General features: G+C 40.0%; 1 protein-coding gene across 1 annotated transcript; it reads left to right on the top strand.

Annotated features, from left to right (window-relative positions):
• Nucleotides 1-33: 33 nt before the first annotated feature.
• Nucleotides 34-23,229, top strand: PSMG2 (proteasome assembly chaperone 2). The gene is made up of 7 exons (XM_053714894.1): nucleotides 34-124; nucleotides 2,040-2,211; nucleotides 4,604-4,662; nucleotides 5,059-5,177; nucleotides 12,666-12,839; nucleotides 13,330-13,450; nucleotides 21,518-23,229. Exons 1-7 carry the CDS (start codon nucleotides 68-70, stop codon nucleotides 21,596-21,598), a joined length of 783 nt encoding a protein of 260 aa, XP_053570869.1. The 5' UTR covers nucleotides 34-67; the 3' UTR covers nucleotides 21,599-23,229.
• The last annotated feature ends 1,691 nt before the right edge of the window (nucleotides 23,230-24,920 follow it).

The following is a 24,920-nucleotide window of genomic DNA, read 5'->3' as shown; positions in this document are numbered from 1 at the left end:
GTAAAGCCCTTATCGTGACGTATTTTGTGTGCGCGATTGTGTAGTGTTGCATTTGAAGTAACCAGTCATGTTTGTACCGGCAGGTCTTGAGGGAGATTTCCCAGGGGAATGCACGTTGATAATGGTATATTTAGCTTACCGGGGGAATGTACCTTGATAATGGTATACTGAACATGCTGGGAAATGTATCCTGATAATGGTAAATTGAGTTTAGCATGGGAATGTAACTGTTTGTTAAACTGAGCATACAGGGGAATGGAGCCTGATAATGGTATGCTGAAATTACCTTGAGATGCACATTGATGGTATACTGAGTTTACTGAGATAATGCACCCTGATAATAGTATATTTAATGTATAGGGGAATGAACCCTGATAATAGTATATTTCATGTATAGGGGAATGCACCCTGATAATAGTATATTTAATGTATAGGGGAATGCACCCTGATAATAGTATATTTAATGTATAGGGGAATGCACCTTGATAATAGTATATTTAATGTATAGGGGAATGCACCCTGATAATAGTATACTGAACTCATGGGGGAATGCACCCTGATAATAGTATACTGAACTTATGGGGGAATGCACCCTGATAATAGTATACTGAACTTATGGGGGAAATGCACCCTGATAATAGTATACTAAACTTATGGGGGAATGCACCCTGATAATAGTATACTGAACTTATGGTGGAATGCACCCTGATAATAGTATACTGAACTTATGGGGGAATGCACCCTGATAATAGTATACTGAACTTATGGAGGAATGCACCCTGATAATAGTATACTGAACTTATGGGGGAATGTACCCGATAATAGTATACTGAACTTATGGGGGAATGTACCCGATAATAGTATACTGAACTTATGGGGGAATGTACCCGATAATAGTATACTGAACTTATGGAGGAATGTACCCGATAATAGTATACTGAACTTATGGAGGAATGTACCCGATAATAGTATACTGAACTTATGGGGGAATGCACCCTGATAATAGTATACTGAACTTATGGTGGAATGCACCCTGATAATAGTATACTGAACTTATGGGGGAATGTACCCTGATGACGGTATACCGAACGTATGGGGGAAATGCACCCTGTTGATGGTATACTGAGCTCAAAGCAGAAATGTACTCTGATAATGGTGTACTGAGCTTACCAGGGGAATGCACCTTGTTAATGATATACTGAATGTACGTGGGGTGCAGTGCAGTGGTTTGTGTGAGATATTCAGTCTGTACCTGCTACTGTTATACTGAGCTTACACCTGAAATGTATTCTGTTAAAGGTATACTGAACTTACCGGGGGAATGCACCCTGATAATGGTATAAATGTACCCCAATAATGGAATACTGCACTTATGGGGGAATGTACCCCAATAATGGTATACTGAAATTACTGGGGGATGTATCCTGATAATGGTATACTGAAATTACCGGGTGATGCAAAATGAAAATGATATACTGAGCTTACTGGACGCAGTGCAGGGGTTTGTGTGAGATCTTCAGGCTGATCCTCCTGCAGATGTGTAAGTGGTTCACTCTTTGTGATAATGGGGTGGGGGTCTGTGTAATCTTTAGGTTGAGATGTGACACGTGTGATATTTGTAAGCTAAGCTTCCTGTGGCAGTGTGGGTTTGTGATAGACATTTATATTTAAAATGTAAGAGAAATGTAAAGTTGGTTGAGAAAAATACATTTTTAAAATGTATCCACAAAATAAACAAAAAGCGCAGCTAAAATACATGTAAATAAACAAATATGTTAATAATTGCGCTGGGCTTTATTAGTATCAAGCCACTCCTAATAAACACAGCTTCCTCTATGCTGTGTTAAAAAAAATGTATGGCTAAAAAGTGAAGAGATGTATTAGGAGGGTGCTAGGCAAAGCTTAAGACACTGGGATACAGAATATTCTGTATTCCAGTGTCTTAAGCTTTGCCTAGCGCCCTCCTAATACATCTCTTCACTTTTTAAAATACATGTAACCTTGATGTTGTACACATTTTCTAATTATTTATTTTTTAGCCAGCCATATCTGTCGGAAATGTTGGCCAGCTAGCAATCGATTTGATTGTTTCCACATTGGACATGCCAAAAATTGGGTACTTTTACACAGACTGTCTTGTGCCCATGGTGGGAAATAATCCTTATGCTACTAACAAAGAAAATGGAAAAGAACTTAGTACAAATGCTGAAGGTGAGTACTGAAAGAAAATATACTTTAAACTGTATATTTAGGTAATTGTAATGGTCAAAATACAGACTGGCAGATTCCACTGCAGGGAGGGAAGCGGTATCTCATAATCTGTGGAGTTATTTCTTCAATTGAATATGTTTTATGCCTACTTTTAAAGAATGTCATTTTACTTCTACTAAGATTTACATTCTGTTTGGAATCTTTTGTTACATAATTTACAGTATATATATATATATATATATCTATATATCCTTTTTAGAGATTGGCTAATAGATCAGTTAAGTCCAGTAGACTGACCACATGAAACAACATTTTTGTGTTTTATGTCTCTTTAAAATGGCTACTTCGGATTTGTGTTTTATCAAATAAATAAACTAGCCGCATTACTATGCTTAGGCTGTGAAGTATGTCATACCAGAAGAAATGGAATTTCCAAGAGCAAGTTGCACATGGCTATTATCTTTGTTATACACTAGCCTGGATCTCAAAGTAGAGGTCCTGAATTTTTTTTTATATAAAGCCAGTTTAAATGGTCATAAAATAACAATAGGATGATGAGGCCTCTGCATACTACCAGCCAGCAGCTGCTATAATGTAATCTTAAAAAAGGCTGATGCATCTTTTTTAATATCTAGAACATTAGATGCATGTTTCAGTTGCCATCCCACAATATGAGACATCAAATCTGAAACCTGCCGCTTGTACTCTTTAAGAAGCTGTATACTTCAGATCAGAACCATGTCTTGCCAACAAATAATACATGACATATACCCAAAACACAAGTCATCTGATTAAAAGCATTTTCCGTGCAACCCATTTAAAAAGATAAATCCTTAAAACATAAGGCCTCACACCAGAGGAATAACCCCAACAAGACTTATAATGCACTAAATACCTTAACACCAGAACTCAAATCTAAAAGCATTTTCCAGGAAAGAGACAGCAAGTCAAGTCAAAATTGATTCAGATAGAGCATGCAATTTTGTATTTTTATAATTGTATTGAATAGTTGTATATTTATAATATTGCTGTTATTTTAATATATTATGAGTGTATATTTTTCATAAAATGAAATGTGTTTAAGCAATAAATAATTTACAGAAAAGTATATAACTTCTTGATTTTAACATAAAATTATTTAGAATATTTCGGAAAGTATAATTGATTCTTTTTTCCGTTACTAGAACAAAGTTAAGATACAGAGAATTGTTAGTCATGTGCATTCAGATGCTTCGATTTATTAGTGTAACACACAAATCTGTGCAAATCCAGATATTTGTGTTGTATTTTTAAATTAATAAATCCGGCACTGCCGCTGCCTGCTGACGTCATATTCAGCTGTTATTTGTCAGACAAGTGACAAATAAGTATTAATGCACATGCCAAGTAATTGCTATCATGAGCTAGGGCAGGGTTTTTTAACTCAGGGAACACCAACAGGCCAGATTTGCATTATATCTGAACTAGAACAGGTGAAATAATCAGATGATGGGTGAGAGCAGGTTAATAACCATGGTTACTAATTGATTATTCCACCTGTGCTTTAGTTCAGATAGCATGAAAATCTGGTCTGTTGGTGTGCTTTAAAGGGTTGAAGTGGAAAACGCTGACCCTAGGGTCTGATTATCACTAGCAAGGAGATAAATTGTGCCATTGTCTTGTGGAGGGAGGGGGGTTTAGACCACTGTTTCTCAACCGGGGTCCTCGAGTACCCCCAACTGGCCAGCTTTTTATTATAGCTGAACAAGTGCACAGGTGAAGTAATTAGCTGATCAGTTACATCACGGTTAATAACCTGCTCTCACCCATTAGCTAATTATTTCACCTGTGCACTCGTTCCGCTATAATGAAAATTTGGCCTGCTGGGTGTATTTAAGGATCACGGTTGAGACACATTGGTTTAGAGTAGACCTTATACTGTTATGTTGGTATCTCGCCTTCACATACAAAACACTGAATAGCAATATAAAAAGCTCTATAAAGCTAAAAGTTGATTTAACGACCGCAATGTACCCTGTACGTCGCTATAATAGCTATAATATAACGAGCTGCAAAACTGTGCTATTAGACCCTCCCTCCTGAAGGCTTGCAGTGGTGCGATGAGCTATTGAAAATAGCACCCCCATAGAAAGACTGCCATTAAGGGGTTAAAATTCTTTGAGGGACCTCACAGTATTGACAAGGCGTTTTTATATAATCTTGTCAGAGCAGAGAGCTATAGTTCTGAGTTGTAACATGTAGTTTAAAACAATTCTGTCTTAGCCCATATTGTACTTGTTAATATTTTTTTATTAACATAACAATTTAATATGACACATTTTAAAGAAAACAGATAATTTTGTATTATTTTTTGTCTTTCATAGGAAATAATTAAAATGTATTTCTGTCCTAGTGTATGCATTACCCTCAAGAAAGCTTGCAGTTCTCCAGATCAGGTCACCTATCATTAGGGTAAATATATTGTTTAGAAATCTCCTGTAAATAAATAACATTGTAAGTAACACATTGGAACTATTTCTTGAAACAAGTGATAGCTAAATATTTTTAACTCTGCAATACACGTGTTTATGTTTTAATACAGATGTAAGTTCACAAATAAACTAGTTATATTAAATCATGTCAAGTCATCAGAGACGTATGATAGTTTAATTTTGGTTTAACTACAGTGCTTTCTTGGTAGTCGCTTTTTATTTTTATCATGAAATACATTTCTACTCAAGAGCCTGGGTAAATAGTAAAAGTGCACACTAATCATACATGTTCTATAGTCCGAAGTAAAAACACAGCCATCTGCAAAGTCCACCCAAAGTCTGAAAATACTGTTTCATTGTTTGTTTTTGTTTAAAGAAAAAATCCAGAACCTTTTGTCAACAGCTGATTTCCTGGATTAAACAATTTGCCTTTGCCAGAGTGATTCTACTCTCAAGCTGCCATGCGTACTATCGAGATGACCAGCAGCTTTTTGGGCAAGTTCACTGCTCTTTTTCTAATTGCAGTCTTCATAACCAAATCATTTATTTGGCTTTGTCAAGTTCTATAGCATAAGTTGTAGATGAACTTAAAGGGATACTAAACCTAATTTTTTTTTCTTTCATGATTCAGATAGAGGATGTAATATTAAGTAACTTTCTGATTTACTCCTATTATCAATTTTTCTTCGTTCTCTTGAAATATTTATTTGAAAAAGCAGCAATCTAATCTAAGGAGCTGGCCCATTTTTTTGTTCAGCACCCTGGGTAGCGCTTGCTAATTGGTGGTTACAGGGACACTCTTTCATGATTCAGACAGAGCATGCAATTTTATTAAACATCTTTCCAATTTCCTTCTATTGTCAAATTTTCTTTGTTTTCTTGTTATCCTTTTGTTGGAAAGCAGGAAGTTAAGTTTAGGAATGTGCACGTGTCTGCAATACTATAAGGCAGCAGTTTTGCAACAATGATATTCGTTAGCAAGAGCACTTGATGGCAGTGATATTTCCTGTCATGTAGTACTCCAGATATGTGCACGCTACCTATCTAGATATCTCTTCAATAAAGACTAACAAGAGAACAAAGCAAATTTGATAATAGATGTAAATTGTAAACTAAAAAAAAAAAAAAATTCTGAATCATGAAAGAAAAAAATTGGGTTTCATGTACCTTTTTTAATTGTTAAATTTAGCAAATAAATTGTTATAATTTGCAGAAACATGTTGAGTTTAAATTTGTTCATTTAGAAAATCAACAATATATGTTATTTGGTCAGGGGGTGCCCAAACCTTTCCATACAACTGATCATTTAGATTAGGGATCACTCAAGAGGTTTGGAAAAAAGCACACTTATTCTTAGGATTGTGGGGCACAGAATAAAGGACCTGCCACGTCCAAAGATACAATTCAAGCAAGAAAGGGTATTCTAGCCTCCAAGATTTAAAAAGAACCTTTTTTTTCTTACATGTGGTCCTCAGAAATAGAAATACGTTTCAAGCCTGCTATAGGCTGCTAAAGGTACATGATTAAGAGCCTATAGCAGGCTTGAAACGTATTTCTATTTCTGAGGACCCCATGTATGAAAATAAAGGTTCTTTTTAAATCTTGGAGGCTGGAATACCCTTTGTTGCTTGAATTTAGATTAGGGGTCAGCAAACTGTTTCTGTAAAGGGACAATGTAATAAATGTTTTGGACTTGCGGGCCAAGAGGCAAAAACTTAAATTATGCTTACCTGATAATTTTCTTTTCTTCAGATGGAAAGAGTCCACAGCTGCATTCATTACTTTTAGGAAATAAGAACCTGGCCACCAGGAGGAGGCAAAGACACCCTGCCAAAGGCTTAAAATACCTCCTCCACTTCCCTCATCTCCCAGTCATTCTGCTGAGGAACAAGGAACAGTAGAAGAAATATCAGGGTGAAAAGGTGCCAGAAGAATAAAAACTAAGAGACGCCCCCAGAAAAAATACGGGTGGGGAGCTGTGGACTAAAAATTATCAGGTAAGCATAATTTAATTTTTTCTTCATAAATGGAAAGAGTCCACAGCTGCATTCATTACTTTTGGGAAAACAATACCCAAGCTATAGAGGACACAGAATGCAAAAACGGGAAGGTACAGTAGGCAGCCCATTCTGAGGGCACCAGGCCTGAAAAAAACACAACCCAACCAAACCCCGCTTTGTCGGAGCCGAGCAAAAAAACCTAAAAAAAACTTGAAGGACCCGCAGATAGTCCGAAAGCCTAACTAGAGACTGCTAGCAGACTCACTGAGCCAACACTCAGGAGAACCCTCGCCCAGCAGTCGGTCCCCTCACAACCCTTCCTAGTACAGTACCAAAATACCCAAAAGGGAGAGGACAAGGGTAAGCCAAAGGGATACCCAAAGGTACAGCAAAATCCATAAAGGAAAAACCCCCTTCAAATAAAGACCAAGTCCACAGAGACCCGAATGGATCCCGAGAACAAGGGGAGACGACGCCCAACCCACAAGGAGCAAGAGGGCATCATCAAGGAGAAGAAACATATCCCAAACATCATGCAACAGCACCGAAAAAGACAGCTGAAGACAAAGCCCTCAAAACGTCAGAACTAAGAAACTGAGCAAACAGAAAATTACAAGTAGCAAACTCAGAATAAACATCTGAGGGGGAGGGGCACAGAACCTCTAAAAAAGGTCCACAGTCACCCCCAAGACCTGAGGATGAACAACAGATCTCAGATCCTACACCTAGCCGGACCAGCCCAAGCAGCGGCAGATCTGAAAGCAAGGGAACCGAAAGGAACCCTAAGACCGGCCCCCTAAAGGGCGGAAGAATGGACACAGACACTTCAATCTAAAGACAATCGAGCAGGCGATAGACCCAAGGGATCTAGCAAAGCCACCCGACTAAGTCTCAATGCGGAGCCAGCAGCTCCCTAGATGGAAAGGAACAACTCAATGAGCAGACCAATCCCCAAACCAGATAAAACATCTGCTCCAACCTCCAGAACACAGGAGAGGCCCCTAAAAAGGAACCACACCTCCGTAAGGAGGACACTGAGCCCCCTGAAGAGTAAAGCATTGATAAACACCTGCCCATAAGACAGGAAGTCATAGGAAGAACAGAGAGGACACAAGGCCACGTCACTGACGAACACGGAAGAACCCCTTAAAACACTATTGTGCTAGCATACATACCAGGCGCAAAAGTGACAGCTGAGCAACCGCAAACCTTCTGTTTGCTAGGCAGGAAAGCCCACCATCGGGTCACGTTAGTTGGCTCTCCCAAGGGAACCATATCGTCCGGCACAAGACGAGCCCCAGCTCTCAGTAAATCTGGCCAAGTTGTAAAACAGAACAGCCAGAACAAGGGCTAAGCCCAAGTACCCCAGAAACTGGAACCCCCAGGCCAGTCCTAGGATCATAACATCCGGTAACATCCAACAGCGGGATCCACAAAGAGAAAACGCTGAGTAAAACCCTCGACCACCGGAAGATCAGGACAAGAAGCCCGGGCCCCACAAAGGTTTAGATTAAATAATCTTCTAGGAACATAAATCCCTCGTCTGATATAAAAAAAAAAACAGACCTCCCAGGGAAAAATCCAGAATAACCCTTGCAAGTCCCGACCCAAAGGGAAGAGACCACCCGTTGCAGGAACCCAACCCTCCAAAGAGCCAGGGCCAACACTCCAAAGAGCCAGGGCCATAAAAGGATACTAGAGCTAACGGGTGTCCAAGCAACATTAACATGATTGTGCTTTAAAAGTGGGGATAATCCCCTTTAAGGGACACAAGGCACTGCTTATTTTATCAACCTCGGAAGGCAGAAAGGCTGAGTAGACCTCGGTTCGAACTAGCAACCCTCGGTTTGCAACAGTACAGAGTAGCCACAGAGCATTAGTATGCTGAGCTAGCTTTCCAGCTAGCCACAAGCTCCAGACACAAGGGGAACAGTGAGGACAAGTCACCTGAACAGAGCAACATCAAGCCTCCACATCACCTCAGATTCGAAGTCAGAGGACAGTAAAACATGGGTTTGGATGCCACCTGGATGGCAATACCTGAACCATATGAATGGAAAACCACTAGGACCTCTTCTATCCCAAGAAGGAGATGCAGAGCATTCCGAACACTGGGGAAAGGACCCCTAACCAGAGCACAAAAAGACCTCACTGTCTAATGTCCCGAAAAAGGAAAAACCAATTCCCGAAGAGAATCCAAGTCCCCCGAAGGAGACTTATCCACAAGGAGAAACGGACAAAATCCAAGAGGTGTCAATGAAGAAGAACCACTAAAGGAACAAGTCCAAAAAGGACAATTTCCTAAAGCAACACCGCCCCGACCGGCCGAAAAGAGGCGCTAAACCCTCTAATTGGAATACTCTAGGTTGCGAGGGTATTGAAGCAACAGAGAGTGACACAGCAAAATTCACTGACCCAGTCACCAGAGAGACGACTATTTAGGACTGAAACAATCTTGAGAGCCGCACGGACCCGCAAGTCCTCTTGAGAATGCTTAGCTGAAACTTGTAAAACAAGAAACAATGTTTAATGTTAAGAGCACTCGGCACCCCAACCTGACCAGAAAGGTATAATAGGTGCCACATGTCTGAATAAGCCGCGAGACAGAAGATCTGAACCCAAGCAGGACCAGCCTGCAACCATGGTCATAACTGTCAAGCTGGCTAAATCCGCCCTCAGAGAGGGAGGAAGAAAAAATAGACAAACATGGGACTAACGTGTCCTGAACAACTTCCGTAGAAGCAAACATCGAGTATCGATCCTAGAGAAAGTTCCCGCAGGAAACCTAGTATGAAAAATAAAATGACAGGCAACCCGAGGGTTAACACCCAAGAAGAACAGAAAGATCCGCAGGACCAGCCTAACGTAAATCCTGTTTTTCCAACAAAACTGGGAAGGATCTCGATAACAAGACTTAAAGGAGATTACTTCTTCCCCCCATGTCGAGGCGAGCCATTCGAAGGAGGAGACTGAGTCCGATAACCGAGAAGGATAGGGTCCCCAAACAGCTCAAAAACGTGTCTGAGTAGAACACGAAGGCAAGCCAGTCTGTAACGAAAGGCACAACACTGGGAAACAGTTACACCCGCAGGGAACTGCACATACCCTCCTGTGGCCGAGAGACCTGGGGCAATCGGGCACGAACACAATCGCAAATAAACATCTGTAGACGCGCAATCACCAAAAGCATGTAAAAGCGAAAATGTGCCACAACCTCTGGGGGGGAACAATCCACCCTCCGAGGAGGAAAAAACATAACCTGGGTTACCCGCATGTGTAGTAGTAGTAGTAGTAGTAGTAGTAGTAGGGAACTCGCCTCTGGGAGCCCAAGGTGGATGGCTCAGCAGTCCCTTGAATCCCAGAGCTCGAGGAACAAGGTGCTCTAGAACGGCCTAAAGAACATAACTGACTGACCTGAGTCAATGGGGCCAATTCGCATTCGTCACAGGACAAAGAATCTGAATCAGAAAGTTGAACAATCTCAACATCAGCATCCTCCATAACTGGATAAAGGATACCAAAAAATGGACTAAATATAAAACAATTCAAACGGCACCTGACACCCACAATGGCTGAGGCACTCACCACATCCTATGAACCAAACACCAGCGGACTAGAATTCTCCGTCGCCACACAGTCAAGAATGCAGAAATGGGAGACCAAAACGTAAACACGTCTGGTCACAAGATGAACCTTACAGTCCAAAAAATGCGCGCCCGACTGTAAGGTTGCGTCACTGCCAAAGGCCGTTATGTTCCAAAAGCCACGAGCCCAGATAACACTACACATAAGCAGATTGAATCACATAACAAACATGATTAAAAAAAACCCTGTTCAATAATCCCCCTCAGGAGATATTAACCCTTGATTCCAAGATACTAAAGGAGTCCCACTGAGACCCTGTATTTTTCATGTGAGTTCGCAGGAACAAATGAGTTACATTACATTCATGAAGAAGTAAAATGAAACTATCTTACCGGAATCTACGCCGTGGAACAGGAACACGGCCCTTCAAGTGTGACGGGTAGTAGCCTCGCCTCCGCCATGTATTTGAGAGAAGAAAGCAGGCAGCGAAACGAAGTTCGACAATGCTGATTGCTTGTGGAGCTGTTAATGAGTTGGGATGGTTTCGCAGAAAGACTCTTCCTGCATCTCCGGACTCTAACTTTCTTCCAAGCCTTCACTGAGAGACTGACAGGACTACTTAAAAATCCCATCCCATGTCGAAGAGTACTACCTTCTATAAGAGACAAAAACTTCTGACACTTCTCTGCCAACCTCCTGGGACGAAAGGCAAAGAATGACTGGGGGATGAGGGCAGTGGGAGGAGTATTTAAGTCTTTGCCTCCTACTGGTGGCCAGGTTCTTATTTCCCAAAAGTGCCACTCAGAAAAGTTATTTGATTGCAGCCTCATTTTAATTATTTATTTTATTGAAGAAATTTTGCTGTGGTGAGATTCCGTTTTACATTTTCTATTTTTTTTTTTACCATTATTTTCCTTTTGAGTTTGGAATATCAGTGTTCTCCACAGAAAAGTTTTCCAAAAACATTTTCTGTTTATAAATGTTACTTATGCTATTTAAATCACAAATTATTGCATAATTTAACATAGATTGGTTTAATGATAATTTGTGCAACAAACATTAAAAAATTTAAACGGACAGAAAACCCAACATTATCTTTCATGAATTGGATAGCACATTCATTTTTAAACAACTTTCCAATTTACTTCTATTAACAAATTGAGTTAATTCTCTTGATATTGCACTACTGGCAGCCAGCTGAACACATCTAGTTATCCAATCACACGAGACAAATGTATGCAGGCAGCAACTAGCTCCCACTAGTGTAGGATATGTGCGTATTCTTTTTCAAAATGGGATACCAAGAGAACGAAGCACATTTGAAAATAGAAGTGGATTTAAAAGTGTCTTTAAAATTGCATGCTTTATCGGAATCTTGCAAGATTTTAATTTCGACTTTCCTATTAATATTTGCCAATTTTGGCCGAGTGGTGCACCTACTAAATAGGCCTTGGGGAGAGCACTGAATATTGTTACAACTACTCAACTCTGGAATAATCGCATGAAAGCAGCCATAGACAATACATAAACTACAATGGCTGTATTCTGATAGAACTTTATTTATGAACACTGAAATATAAACTTTACTAGTCCTAAAGCCGGTTCACACGGGCCATTTTTTGTAGTACAGCGGTCCCACCCCTTGCTCTCTTTCCCCCCCCCCCCCCCCCCCTCTCTCTTTTGATCTGTCTCTCGCACGCGCGACCACTCCTGCCCACCGTTGTCATGCCGCAGACAGCAGATCAGGTAGACTCTAAGGCCAGGTGTGTTTGTCCTCGCGCTGTCTCTACTGCGCATGACTGCTTCGGACAAACACACTTGGCCTTTTATATTATAGCATGTAATTCTTCAAAAAAAATTCCTCTGTTCTTTATTTATTCATTTTTTACATTTTATTAAATGCTTTAAAAAAAGTTAACTTGTATGCCATACAGATAAAACAGATGGCTGTCATTATTTGATTTTGAAAATAACCATTGCAATTAACGTAAAGTTACTTTGTTCTCTGCCCATAAACATTTTCTTTCATAAATCGCATGGGATTAGTCCACTAGGAAGCAGCCTAGTATTTAATCCCACATGTGATTGCTTGTGGACTCTCACCATCATAAAATAAGTGATTTTATATATAAATTATCTAAAAAATTATAAGGGCACTCACAGGACAGGCAAGACCTGCACTTTTATACCCAGACAATCCCTTAACAACCAGCGACATGTGGGTACGTTGCTGTCATTAAGGGGTTAATGGATGTTAAATAAAGAAATGGCTTTTAAGTCCTGTAAGTGCTCTCATAAATTTTTATACCCGTAAAAGCTGAATATTGAATCCTGTAACTCTTTGTGAAGCTGACTGGGACATTTTAATTTTTATTAAATTCTAATCTATTTGCTAAAGAACTCCATTGCGCCACTTGGTCACACCAGCACTTCAGAAATATGTGGACATTGTGTTGAAAGAATTAGAGTGGAAGGAATTGGAGAAAGTGTCTTCTTACCCTGGAGTAAACAGTGAAGAGCAAAAGATTTCCATTCCTGGCGGTGGTTTTACTAAGCAGCTGTACAGTGAGTGGTAGGTGAGCTTTTTTTTATTTTAAATGTTGTTAAATCTAAGGATGAATATTTAAGAAAAAACACTTTAAGCATTGGAATATCTCAGACTATAAACTAGATTGCATACACAATAGGATTTTATAGATTATCATATTTAGGTCTGGGCATGTAGAAACCAGTGACATATTCAAGACAGAAATCCTGGACTGACAGCAACATGATTAAAGGCACAGTGGTTTGCTGCTTAAATTGTCATTTTTTAATTAAAAGGTGTCTTATACTGAAGAATGTGAGAAACAACTGCACTTTTGAATAGAATGATTGTTTAGTGGTAGCCAAACTATATAAAATATAATGAAACTGCAAAGAACCATTGACACACGTGGAATCAAATGATCTTGTGACTCAAAAAGTTTAGTTGAGCCAATCTGCAGTTAGCACAATATATTAAGTCACCAACACATGGTGCATCAGTAAGCTGTTGATACAATATTTATCTTTCGGCACAGCTGTTCAGAAGAAATACAGATGGCTGTTGTGCTAAAGTTCTGCTCAGAAGGTGATAACATTCCTGATGCATTTGCCCTTCTCAACCACCTCAATCAATGGCTTCAGCTAGTGGTACCATCTGTAAGTAATTTCAACCTTGATTATCACTTTAGAAATTTTAAAAAAAGAAATGAATTTTACATAAAATATTATAGCAAGCTGTAAGTATAGTACTCCAGAAATGTTTCCCTGTAGATGTGCTAGATGCCCTTTGTATAATTCAATAGATTTCTCCTCTGTTTGGGAAACTCACATTGTTGTTGTGAAACTAAATGATTTTGAAGGATGTGGACCATAACATTATAAAGCATCTTAATAATGAAATAGTTACCTTGCGTAGAAGGATGGTGATTTTTTAAAGAAACCACTTAAAATGTATTAATATAGTGTCAACTTTAATTTTAGGTTTATCTTTAATTATGAGATTAGAAAATAATTATGTTTATTTCCATCCTATAACTGTGGTCTGTTAGAGGTCTGTGTTTTTCTGACTAACCTGATGAATGGTAGACCTGTGTTAGTGAGCAGCAGGTAGGCACTATGTCCAAGCAGCTATATGTTTGATAGCCAGGGAATTAGCAGTAATTTACATGGTCTAGTTTATTTTCAACATTTGGCTTCCTGCAAGTCATAATGAAGTAGCTTTAAAAAATTATAATTCACAATATTACTTTGAGTACAGCACATAAATGATGGGTTTTTAATCCATTTTAGTTGTAATTATGTTCTTTTTTTTTTTTTTTTTTTTTTTTTTTTTTAAATAACTCATTTCTTTCTAATGACATGGTGAGTCCACGGATCATCGTCAATTACTGTTGGGAATATCACTCCTGTTGGGCCAGCAGGAGGAGGCAAAGAGCACCACAGCAAAGCTGTTAAGTATCACTTCCCTTCCCACAACCCCCAGTCATTTTCTTTGCCTGCGTTGCAAGGAGGTGGTAAAGTTTAGGTGTCTGATAAGAATTTTTCTTCAATCAAGATTTTATTATTTTGAAGTAGAGTAGGTTTCCTGGGGTCTTGCCGTAGCCCACGTCATTCTCTTCAGTAGAGCAGTGGTGGCTTTTAAGCAGTTGGGAACTTGTGGGGTCAATCCCCACTGCGTCTCTCAAACAGTTTTTGCTGCCCTATCTTGAATGCCTGAGTAAGCTTATTCAGTCTTTCCCTTTTTCACAGGTCCATGTGAGGGAGGGTCCCCTTTCAAACCAGGTGAGCTGTCCTTCTGCCGGACAGAGGCATATTCAGGTAAGTCTATTTTTCTTTTTACAGGGAAAATATGACACTTCAGCAGTTAAATCTGCAGGGGTTGTTATTTTTATCAGTTAATCCTATTAGGGTTAATTTTAAAAAATAAGGGCAGATTATGCAGGCACTGGGGACGTGAGGAGCTCTTATTATTTATTTTTTGGTGGGCTCAGCAGTTGTCCTTTTATCCGGTTAACACACGGACAAGGACTGGGTATGTTAGTGCTGTGTTACTTTTGTTGCACACGTAGTTTTTCTCCCCACTGTTTCAGCACTTCTATGAATTTAATGGCCGCCGGGAATGCCAATGACTAAGGGGCGTGTTCCTTTAGAGGCGGCAAGGCTGGTTTGGCGCGCCTTCCGGACTTACTTCCTGTGAGTTCCCGGAATAGAGTCACTTGTTAGTTGTGGCTCTGCTAAGGGAAAGCGCAAGTTATCTACGATCGCACAACCGTTTGTTGGGCAGTTCCGGATTGAGAACCGGATCGTTTATATTACAGTTTGACGGCGTCCAGCAGGAAAGGTAGGCACCTCAGCATAATATGCTATGAGATGAGAGACACTTAGGTGCGGCGTTCCTGGCAGCGTCTGCGGGCTCAGCGAGACAACCGGAAGTGACGCCGGTTTCAGTGTAGTCCTTCCATAGAGAGCCAACGGAGTGCCGTAGCAGTGGCGAAACCCAGCCACTATTTAGGTATAGGAAAAAGAGAAGATGCAGGCACTACTGTGGATAGCTTAAAAACAATGAGTCTTTATTTGAAAAGCCATTAAAAAATTGAACAGCTACAACCGCTGTAAAGACATGAGTAAAGGTACAAAAATCGACAGAGGCAAGGCAGGGTAGGAAAATAGACATAGAAAATTGTCTGACTAGTTTCGAGTACGGACTGTACTCTTATTCATAGACATGCAGAGATAATTTGAAAAACTATAATAGGACAATTACTTAATACTGTTCTCTATCTTGTATAACAGTAATTTTGCCTAATTGTAACAGATAAGGATACAAGGCATATGTAATTATGGTTCAGCTCCTATAAACTTTGTATTACACATGAATAGAACAATAATTTTCTAATGCCACTTATGACATTGTACATAGATCGCCAACTGTCTCTGTTTCATGTCTCACCCATTAAAACACTAACTGATATTGAGTGTAACACTGTTTAAAATAACAACAATAATCTGAGAATTTCGTTCTTTGTTTTTAACCTTTCCAACAGAGACTAGGCGTGACTTGTCTTTGAGGGGTTAACTGTAGTTTATGTCCCAATCAATAGTAATGGACATCAGCTGAATTTTCAGACACTAGTTTTCCCTTTAAAAGGCGAGTCTAGCCTCCTCTCTGCATGTCTATGAATAAGAGTACAGTCCGTACTCGAAACTAGTCAGACAATTTTCTATGTCTATTTTCCTACCCTGCCTTGCCTCTGTCGATTTTTGTACCTTTACTCATGTCTTTACAGCGGTTGTAGCTGTTTAATTTTTTAATGGCTTTTCAAATAAAGACTCATTGTTTTTAAGCTATCCACAGTAGTGCCTGTATCTTCTCTTTTTCCTATACCTCAGCATAATAGCTGAGGTGTAGAGACTGTCTGGGGGTTTATCCATAATTAATTTTTTTTTCACAAATATAAAAATTTAAATTGACAGTATCGTTTTTGTGCAGTGTTAATTTCCAGGGGAAATATAAGCAGTTTTATTTTTATTTATTTGTGTTTTCTCTTTTTCCCTTCCTTTTTGGTCAAAGATCAAGATGCCTTACAATATTTACATGTAGCTTGTGTTTCGACTCCCAGGTGGAACCACCAATCCATTTTTGTTCTTCATGTATTGAAAGATCATTGTGTTATAGGGATAAGCTTTTTGAGCCTGAGCCATCATTATCTAAGGCTGATGCTGTTCATGGGTCTCCTGTACCAGATATGCAGCAGCTTCTCCTCTAGCGTCCCAACCTTTTTCATCCACACATGCAGTGCCCTGCGTTTCCTCTCATGCTCCGTCTGGAGTTACCTTGCAAGACATTGCTGTCCAGGTATCCTCTGCGGTATCTGAGGCGCTGTTGGTTTTTCCCATGCTGCAGGGAAAGCGCAAGAGGAAATTTATGGATTCAGTGAGCAAGGTTTCTGATCCTATTGTTGCTACTCAAGGTGCTTCCTCTCAGAAGTCTGGGGTGGAAGACACTTCGGTAGCCTGAGGGTAAAATCTCAGATTCAGACAGTGTAATTCCTTCTTCTGATGCTGAAGTTCTACCCTTCAGTTTTTAGCTGGAGCACCTCCGTCTGTTACTTAAGGAGGTTTTGGCTACATTGGATGACTCCGCTACGACTGTTGTAGTCAATCCTAAGAAGTCTAGTAGACTGAACAAGAACTTTGATGTTCCCTCCGCTGTGGAGGTATTCCCTGTACCAGACCGTGCTACAGAGATTATTGCACAGGAGTGGGAGAGACCTGGTATTCATTTTTCTCCACCCCCCCCCCCCCCAATTCACCAGGATCTGCAATGGCAGTCTGCTGTGTGTATTGTTACTGTCAACAGCACGGCAGCTTACTGGTTTGGTTCTTTGCCTAATTCTATTCAGACAGATACTCCTTTTGAGGAAATCCAGGATATAATTAAGGCTCTTAAATTGGCCAATTCCTTTATCATGGATGCTTCCTTACTAGTCCATTAAGGTGGGAGCAAAGATTTCTGGCTTTGCTGTACTGGCTCACAGAGCCTTATGGTGAAATCCTGGTCTGCAGATGTTTCATCTAAGTCCAAACTTTTGGCGATTCCCTACAAGGGTAAGACCTTGTTTGGGCCAGACTTGGCCGAACTTATTTCCGATATTTCAGGAGGAAAAGGTAATTTCCTCTCTCAGGATAAGAGGAATAGACAGGACGTCAAAGTAATTTTCGTTCTTTTCGTAACTTTAAAGGTAAGCCTTCCCCTCTTCCAAGCAGGAACCAAGCCTTCCTGGAAGTCCAATCAGTCTTTGAACAAGGGGAAGCAATCTAAGAAGCCCGCAAATGATTCAAAGTCAGCTTGAAGGGCCTGCCCCCGATCTGGGAGTGGATCCAGTAGGGGGCAGACTATCTTTATTTGCTCAGGCCTGGGTTTGGGATGTTCCGGATCCCTGGGTGGTGTACATTGTATCCCAGGGGTACAAACTAGAGTTCATGACTTTTCCTCCCAGGGACAGGTTCCTCCTCTCAAGATTATCTGTAGACCAGATAAATAGAGAGGCATTCTTCCACTGTGTCTGGGATTTTTCCGCCCTGGGAGTGATTGTTCCAGTTCCCATATTGGAACAGGTTCTGGGATTCTACTCCAATATGTTCGTGGTTCCCAAGAAAGAGGGAACTTTCAGACCAATTTTAGACCTAAGATGTCTAAACAAGTTTCTCAAGATGGAAACTGTACGTTCCATTCTTCCCTTAGTTCAAGAGTGTCAGTTCATGTCAACCATAGACCTAAAGGATGCGTACCTTCATGTTCCCATCCACAGGGATCATCACAAGTTTCTGAGAATCTCTTTTCTAGACAAGCACTTTCAGTTTGTGGCTCTTCCATTCAGCCTTGTCACAGCTCCCAGAATTTTCTCAAAGGTCCTGAGGGCTCTGGTGGCGGTAATCCGGTCTCGGGGCATTGCAGTGGCTCCAAATCTGGACGACATTCTAGTTCAGTCGCAGTCTTTTCACCAAGCAAACTCTCATACAGAGATCTTGTGGTCTTTCCTTCAGACCCACGGATGGAAGGTGAATCTGGGGAAAAGTTCCTTGGTTCCAGCTACAAGAGTAGTGTTCTTAGGGATCATATTAGATTCCGTATTAAAGGGACACTCAATCAAAATTAAACTTTCATTATTCAGATAGAGCATGCCATTTTAAACAACTTTTCAATTTACTTCCATTAACTAAATGTGCACAGTCTTTTTATATTTAAACTTTTTGAGTCACCAGCTCCTACTGAGCATGTGCAAGAATAAGTGTGTATGCATTTGTGAATGGCTGATGGCTGTCACATGGTACGTGTATGCATTTGTTATTGGCTGATGGCTGTCACAAGGTACAGGGGGAGTGCAAAAAGACAACTTTTAAAATTGTCAGAAACAAAATCTACTACTCATTTAAAATTCAGACTAAGTGCTATTGCATTGTCTCGTTATCTTGCATTTGTTGATTATGCAAATCTACTGTGTTGACTGGTCCTTTAGTGAAGATGTTTCTGACAGAGGTCAGAAAAACAAGGATCTTAGACTCTTGCCTTGCTCTTCAGTCCTCTCCTCCGCCGTCAGTGGTTTAATGTATGGAGGTATTTGGTCTGATGGTAGCTGTCATGGACATCATTCCATTTGCTCAGTTCCATCTCAGACCTCTGCAGTTATGCATGCTCAGGTAATGGAACGGGGTCTATGTGGATCTGTCTCCACGAATATATCTTGATTAGGCGACAAGAGAATCTCTTCCGTGGTGGTTGTCTCAGGAACACTTATTCCAGGGAACCTGCTTCTGCAGAATTACCTGGGTGAATGTGACCATGGATACCAGCATACTGGGTGGAGCAGTAGTTACCTTATCCTTCTTCCTGATAAGGTGGTTCTATGTACTGAGTTAGTTTTCCTTCCTAAAGTGTTTTTGGATAGGAATATTAATCAGGAAATCGTTATTCCTTCTTTGTGTCCTAACCCTTCTTCTCATAAGGAGCGTTTGCTGCACAACCTAGATGTGGTGCATACGTTGAAATTCTATTTGCAGGCGACTAAGGATTTTCGACAGTCTTCTGCTTTGTCGTTTTCTCTGGGGAAACGCAAGGGTCAGAAAGCTATGGCTACTTCTTTCTTCTGGCTGAAGAGTAGAATTCACTTAGCCTATGAAACTTCTGGACAGCAGCTTCCTGAAAGAATCACGGCTCATTCCAGGAGGGTTGTTTCTTCTTCCTGGGCCTTCAAAAATGAAGCTTCTGTGGAACAGTTTTGCAAGGCTGCAACTTGGTCCTCTCTACATACTTTTTCAAAATTTTATAAATTTTATACTTTTGCCTCGGGGCTGAGGTCTCTTTTGGGAGAAAGGTTCTTCAAGCGGTGGTGCCTTCTGTTTAGGTTCCCTGTCTTGTCCCTCCCTTATCATCTGTGTCCTCTAGCTTGGGTATTGATTCCCAATAGTAATTGATGATGATCCGTGGACTCACCGTGTCATTAGAAAGAAAACTAAATTTATACATACCTGATAAATTTACTTATTGACACGATGAGTCCACGGCCCGTCCTGTATTTTTCAGACAGGTTTTTGTCGTATAAACCTCAATCACCTCTGCACCTTGTGTTGCTTCCTTTCTCTCCTTTTTCCTTCGGTCGAATTACTGGGGGATGTGGGAAGGGAAGTGATACTTAACAGCTTCGCTGTGGTGCTCTTTGTCTCCTCCTGCTGGACAACAGTAATTGATGATCCGTGGACTCACTGTGTCAATAAATAAATTTATCAGGTAAGTATAAATTTGTTTTTGTTTTTTTTTGTTGTTCCATGTAGCAAAAAGTGTTGCATTATACTTTATTTTGCAGCCCCTTTTCTCACTTAATTTAACTTAAAAATTGTGACTCTAGATTTTACAAGCTTGACCTGCTACCTGTTGATGATTTGATCAATATAGTAGCTCATTTATCTGTTCCTAATCAGCCACAGCAAAGGGCTATGTCTCTAGGCTGCAAACAATGCAAATTTTACAAGTAAAAAAGGTGGAGCTCTGACTTTAAGGAAAGGAGGTAAATAAAGGATATGAAATGTGCAGGAACCTGAATAATTGTTGTTACTTTTTGTACAACACTTGCCTAACGTCCCTGGCAAACAAAGCTCTACAAATGTCTTATGTTGAAAGGAAGACCAGAATATTTCAAATGTAAATAAATATATGTATTTAATTGGCTTTTAAAAATCTATTTAAAATAGACATGTAACTGCACATTTCAAGTGTATGTGGGTTTGCAAAAATGTTTACATTAAGTTATCACAGATTTTGCTATAACCCTGGTTCACCGTCGCTCACTTTGGCTCCCAGCAAGCACATTACTGACAGCACCTACTGATTTATTGATGACTAGTCCTAAAGTCCGTGTACACGGGCCATTTTTTGCAGTACAGCGGTTCCACCCCTGCTCTCTCTATCCCCCCTCCTATTCTGCTCTCGCTCCCCTCTCTTTTGCTCTCTATTCCTCCCTCTCTTTTGCTGTCTCTAACCCCCCTCTTTTACTCCTCCATCTCTTTTGAGCCCTTTTTCACGGCCCCGCCCACGTCACGCCCGGTCGGCCCCAGATGCCAGGAGGTTAGTCTGTTGAAGGCCAGGTGTGTTTGTCCTCGCGCAGTCTCTACTGCACATTACAGCTTCTGACCAACACACTTGGCCTTTTATAGGATGACTGGAAACGTACATTTTATACATAATCGTGTACACTTTGTGTATTATGTACCGTTGTATGCTAGTTTCATGCTTGTAGCATTTATCAGAGAAATGCAGCGTCCTAATGCCTATAATGAGGCTCTGCAGTTGGGGGTGGTGGTTAACAAATATTGTTTACTCACTGTGGTGTGCATGAGTCAGTCTGGTGCAATTTGTTCTAAGTCTACTGGATGATTAGTGTATGACAATTATCCATATCGCTTACCTGTTTTAATTTTTGACTGGCAAATAGTCTGGTTATGTCAGCACAATTGCCATCCATACATTAGCTTAAATAAGACACACACAACCTTATAGGTAGCTAAAGCTTCTGTATTTATAATGAATTATATCTGACCATTAAATGCAAACCTATTCTGCATTTGTATGATTGATTTTAATGAATCAGTGAGTGAATTATTACACACCTTTTTAAATATACAGTTGATATTGAACATCCAGTTAATGTTATTTCAATTGCTTCACAGGATGAAAATTCTAAGAAATGGAAGGTGCCAAGTTCCTGGAGATTACTTTTTGGTAGTGGGCTTCCACCAGCGATCTTTTGAACAGGCACTTAAAGGAAAACGCATTTTAACAGTGTTTTGTGTTCAGCATTGCTTTCATTTGTGATATGTTTTTATGTTACCTAAAATGTCCTTTAGCAATCCTCTTTTGCAACTAGTAGATCTAGTAAAACATTCTCTAGAAAATGCTCTGTTAAAATGGGGGGAAACCCGGGGCATGAATACTGGCCTTTATAGGTCGAACTACCCATTACCCCAGTAGGCCAGAGGCAGAACTTTTCTTCACTTTCTGCAATATTTTTATTTTATTGAAGGATTTTCTGTAGTAAAAATTGCTTACAAGAATGTCTTGCATTCAGGAGTCACAGCTTTTACAGACCAAGAAAGACTATAGAATCCCTGAGAGCCAGTCATCAATCAATCAATGCACTGCTACTTTATAGTGCTGCTCCATATTTGACTGTTCTCTGCAAACAGTGCTTCTCTCTGACTGCACTGTGTTGAGGAAAACTTGCACAGTGCAGCCAGAGCACAACACTGTTTGAACAGCCGGATGTGGAACAGTGCTGCAAAGTGAAAGTGCTAAGAGTTCCTGCATGTCCCGTTCTTACTGCGGACATGATGCATTTTCTGCGATGACATCTCAGATCACAGCATGTTCTGCTTGGGGCCCAACACAAATGAGTCTGAGAAAGAGCTTATTTTAATTGGATTCCAAGCAGCAATCACTTTGTCTCCTCTTTTTGTTAAAATATGTCTCTGTATGGGGAAAAAGTGTTTTTGTGTTTGAAATGTGTACTATTCATCAGTGAAGCAATTGGAGTTCTACTTCTCAATTAACGTACAAACCTTAAAAGGACACTGAAGCCAATTTTTTTTTCGTGATTCAGATAGAGCATGTAATTTTAAGCAACTTTATAATTTACTCCTATTATCAATTTTTGATCTTGCTATCTTTATTTGCAAAAGAAGGCATCTAAGCTAAGGAGCCAGACAATTTTTGGTTCAGACCGTGGACAGCACTTGTTTATTGGTGGGTGAATTTATCCATCATTCAGCAAGAACAACCTAGGTTGTTAACCAAAAATTGGCCGGCATCTAAACTTACATTCTTGCTTTTCAAAGGACATGAATCCCCACAACTTCCTTCCAAATTTTCTTTTTTTTCTCATGGTATTGTTTGTTAAAGAGATACCTAGGTAGTTAGCATGCACATGTCTAGACCACTACATGGCAGGAAAATGTGCTGCCATCTAGTGCTTTTGCAAAACTGCTGCAGACATCTCTGCTTTTCAACAAAGGATACATAGAGTGCAAAGATAATTTAATAGAAAAAAGTTGTTTAAAATTGCCTGCTCTAGCGTAAACGTGACAAATTTGGATTTCATGTTGCATGTGATACCCAGTTGTACACAGATATACACTTCCTGTTAACTTCACAATCTGTGAATGTTGTTTATGCAAAAAATATTTTTGAAATGCTTAAAATAGTGGTTACTTGTACATAAGATATATATATTAAGTGTTTTATGGTCTTTTGATGTAGCAAGCTTATACGTGTGATTATAACCTGATACTTTAATTCTGCAGCAAATACTTCTTGCCAGTGTAAACTATAGTTTTTGATTAATGCACAAAATGTTCTTTACCTAATAAAGACTCATGTAAGCAAACTGTTGTTTTCTGACTAGTTAGCTGAATAGGTCATAGTTTGACAGTGATTATATGATGCACAATCCTAACATGAGAGTTAAGGCAGTTGTCCCAGAAGCCTCCTCATCTTTAAACCAAAAAGGGAAATCTTTAATGGGACAGTCCACACCAGAATTTTTGTTGTTTAAAAAGAAAGAGTGCATTTATTACCCATTCCCCAGTTTTGCATAACCAACACTGTTATAGAAATACACTTTTTTACCTCTGTGATTACCTTGTATCTAAGCCTCTGCAAACTGCCCTTATTTCAGCTCTTTTGACAGACTTGCATTTTAGCCAATCAGTGCTCACTCTAGGGTAACTTCACGTGCATGAGCTCAATGTTATCTATATGAAACACATGAACTAATGCATTCAGTTTAGAGGCAGTCTTCAAGGTCTAAGAAATTAGCATATGAACCTCCTAATTTTAGCTTTCAACTACAGTCGTATGCAAAAGTTTAGGCACCCCTGACAATTTCCATGATTTTAATTTATAAATAATTGGGTGTTTTGGATCAGCAATTTCATTTTGATCTATCAAATAACTGAAGGACACAGTAATATTTTAGTAGTGAAATGAGGTTTATTGGATTAACAGAAAATGTGCAATATGCATCAAAACGAAATTAGACAGGTGCATAAATTTGGGCACCCCAATAGAAATATTGCATCAATAGTAGAGCCTCCTTTAGCAGAAATAACAGCCTCTAGACACTCCCTATAGCCTGTAATGAGTGTCTGGATTCTGGATAAAGGTATTTTGGACCATTCCTCCTTGCAAAACCTCTCCAGTTCAGTTAGGTTTGATGGTTGCCGAGCATGGACAGCCCGCTTCAAATCACCCCACAGATTTTCAATGATATTCAGGTCTGGGGACTGGGATGGCCATTCCAGAACATTGTACTTGTTCCTCTGCATAAATGCCAGAGTAACTTTTTAGCAGTGTTTTGGGTCGTTGTCTTGTTGAAATATCCAGCCCCGGCGTAACTTCAACTTTGTGACTGATTCCTCAACATTATTCTCAAGTATCTGCTGATATTGCGTGGAATCCATGCAACCCTCAACTTTAACAAGATTCCCAGTACTGGCACTGGCCACACAGCCCCACAGCATGATGGAACATCTACCAAATTTTACTGTGGGTAGCAAGTGTTGGTCTTGGAACGCTGTGTTTTGTTGCCGCCATGCTTAAAGCCCCTTGGTATGACCAAATAACTCAATCTTTGTTTCATCAGTCCACAGCACCTTCTTCCAAAATGTTTGCATACCTCAAGCAACTCTGTTTGTGGCGTGTGTGCAGAAAAGGCTTCTTCCGCATCACTCTCCCATACAGCTTCTCCTTGTGCAAAGTGCGCTGAATTGTTGAACAATGCACAGTGACACCATCTGCAGCAAGATGATGTTGTAGGTCTTTGGAGGTGGTCTGTGGGCTGTTTTTGACAGTTTTCACCATCCTTTGTCTCTCCGATATTTTACTTGGCCTGTCACTTCTGGCCTTAACAAGAACTTTGCCTGTGGTCTTCCATTTCCTCACTATGTTCCTCACAGTGGACACTGACCTCTTAAATTTCTACGATAGCTTTTTGTAGCCTTCCCCTAAACTATAATGATGAACAATTTTTGATTTTAGGTAATTTGAGTGTTGTTTTGAGGCCCCCATGTTGCCACT

Source organism: Bombina bombina, chromosome 5 (genome assembly GCF_027579735.1).
Source record: "Bombina bombina isolate aBomBom1 chromosome 5, aBomBom1.pri, whole genome shotgun sequence".
NCBI classification, from domain to species: domain Eukaryota; kingdom Metazoa; phylum Chordata; class Amphibia; order Anura; family Bombinatoridae; genus Bombina; species Bombina bombina.
The sequence above is the reverse complement of the archived record's forward strand: the minus strand, read 5'-3'. Positions and strand labels throughout refer to the sequence as shown.

Excerpts from the sequence above, each read along its gene's own strand:
- PSMG2 (XM_053714894.1), top strand. The coding sequence starts at position 68 with ATGTTTGTACCGGCAGGTCTTGAGGGAGATTTCCCAGGGGAATGCACG. Across the intron at positions 2,212-4,603 it reads ACTTAGTACAAATGCTGAAG|TGTATGCATTACCCTCAAGA; the intron begins GTGAGTACTGAA and ends TTTCTGTCCTAG. Across the intron at positions 12,840-13,329 it reads AAGCAGCTGTACAGTGAGTG|CTGTTCAGAAGAAATACAGA; the intron begins GTAGGTGAGCTT and ends CTTTCGGCACAG.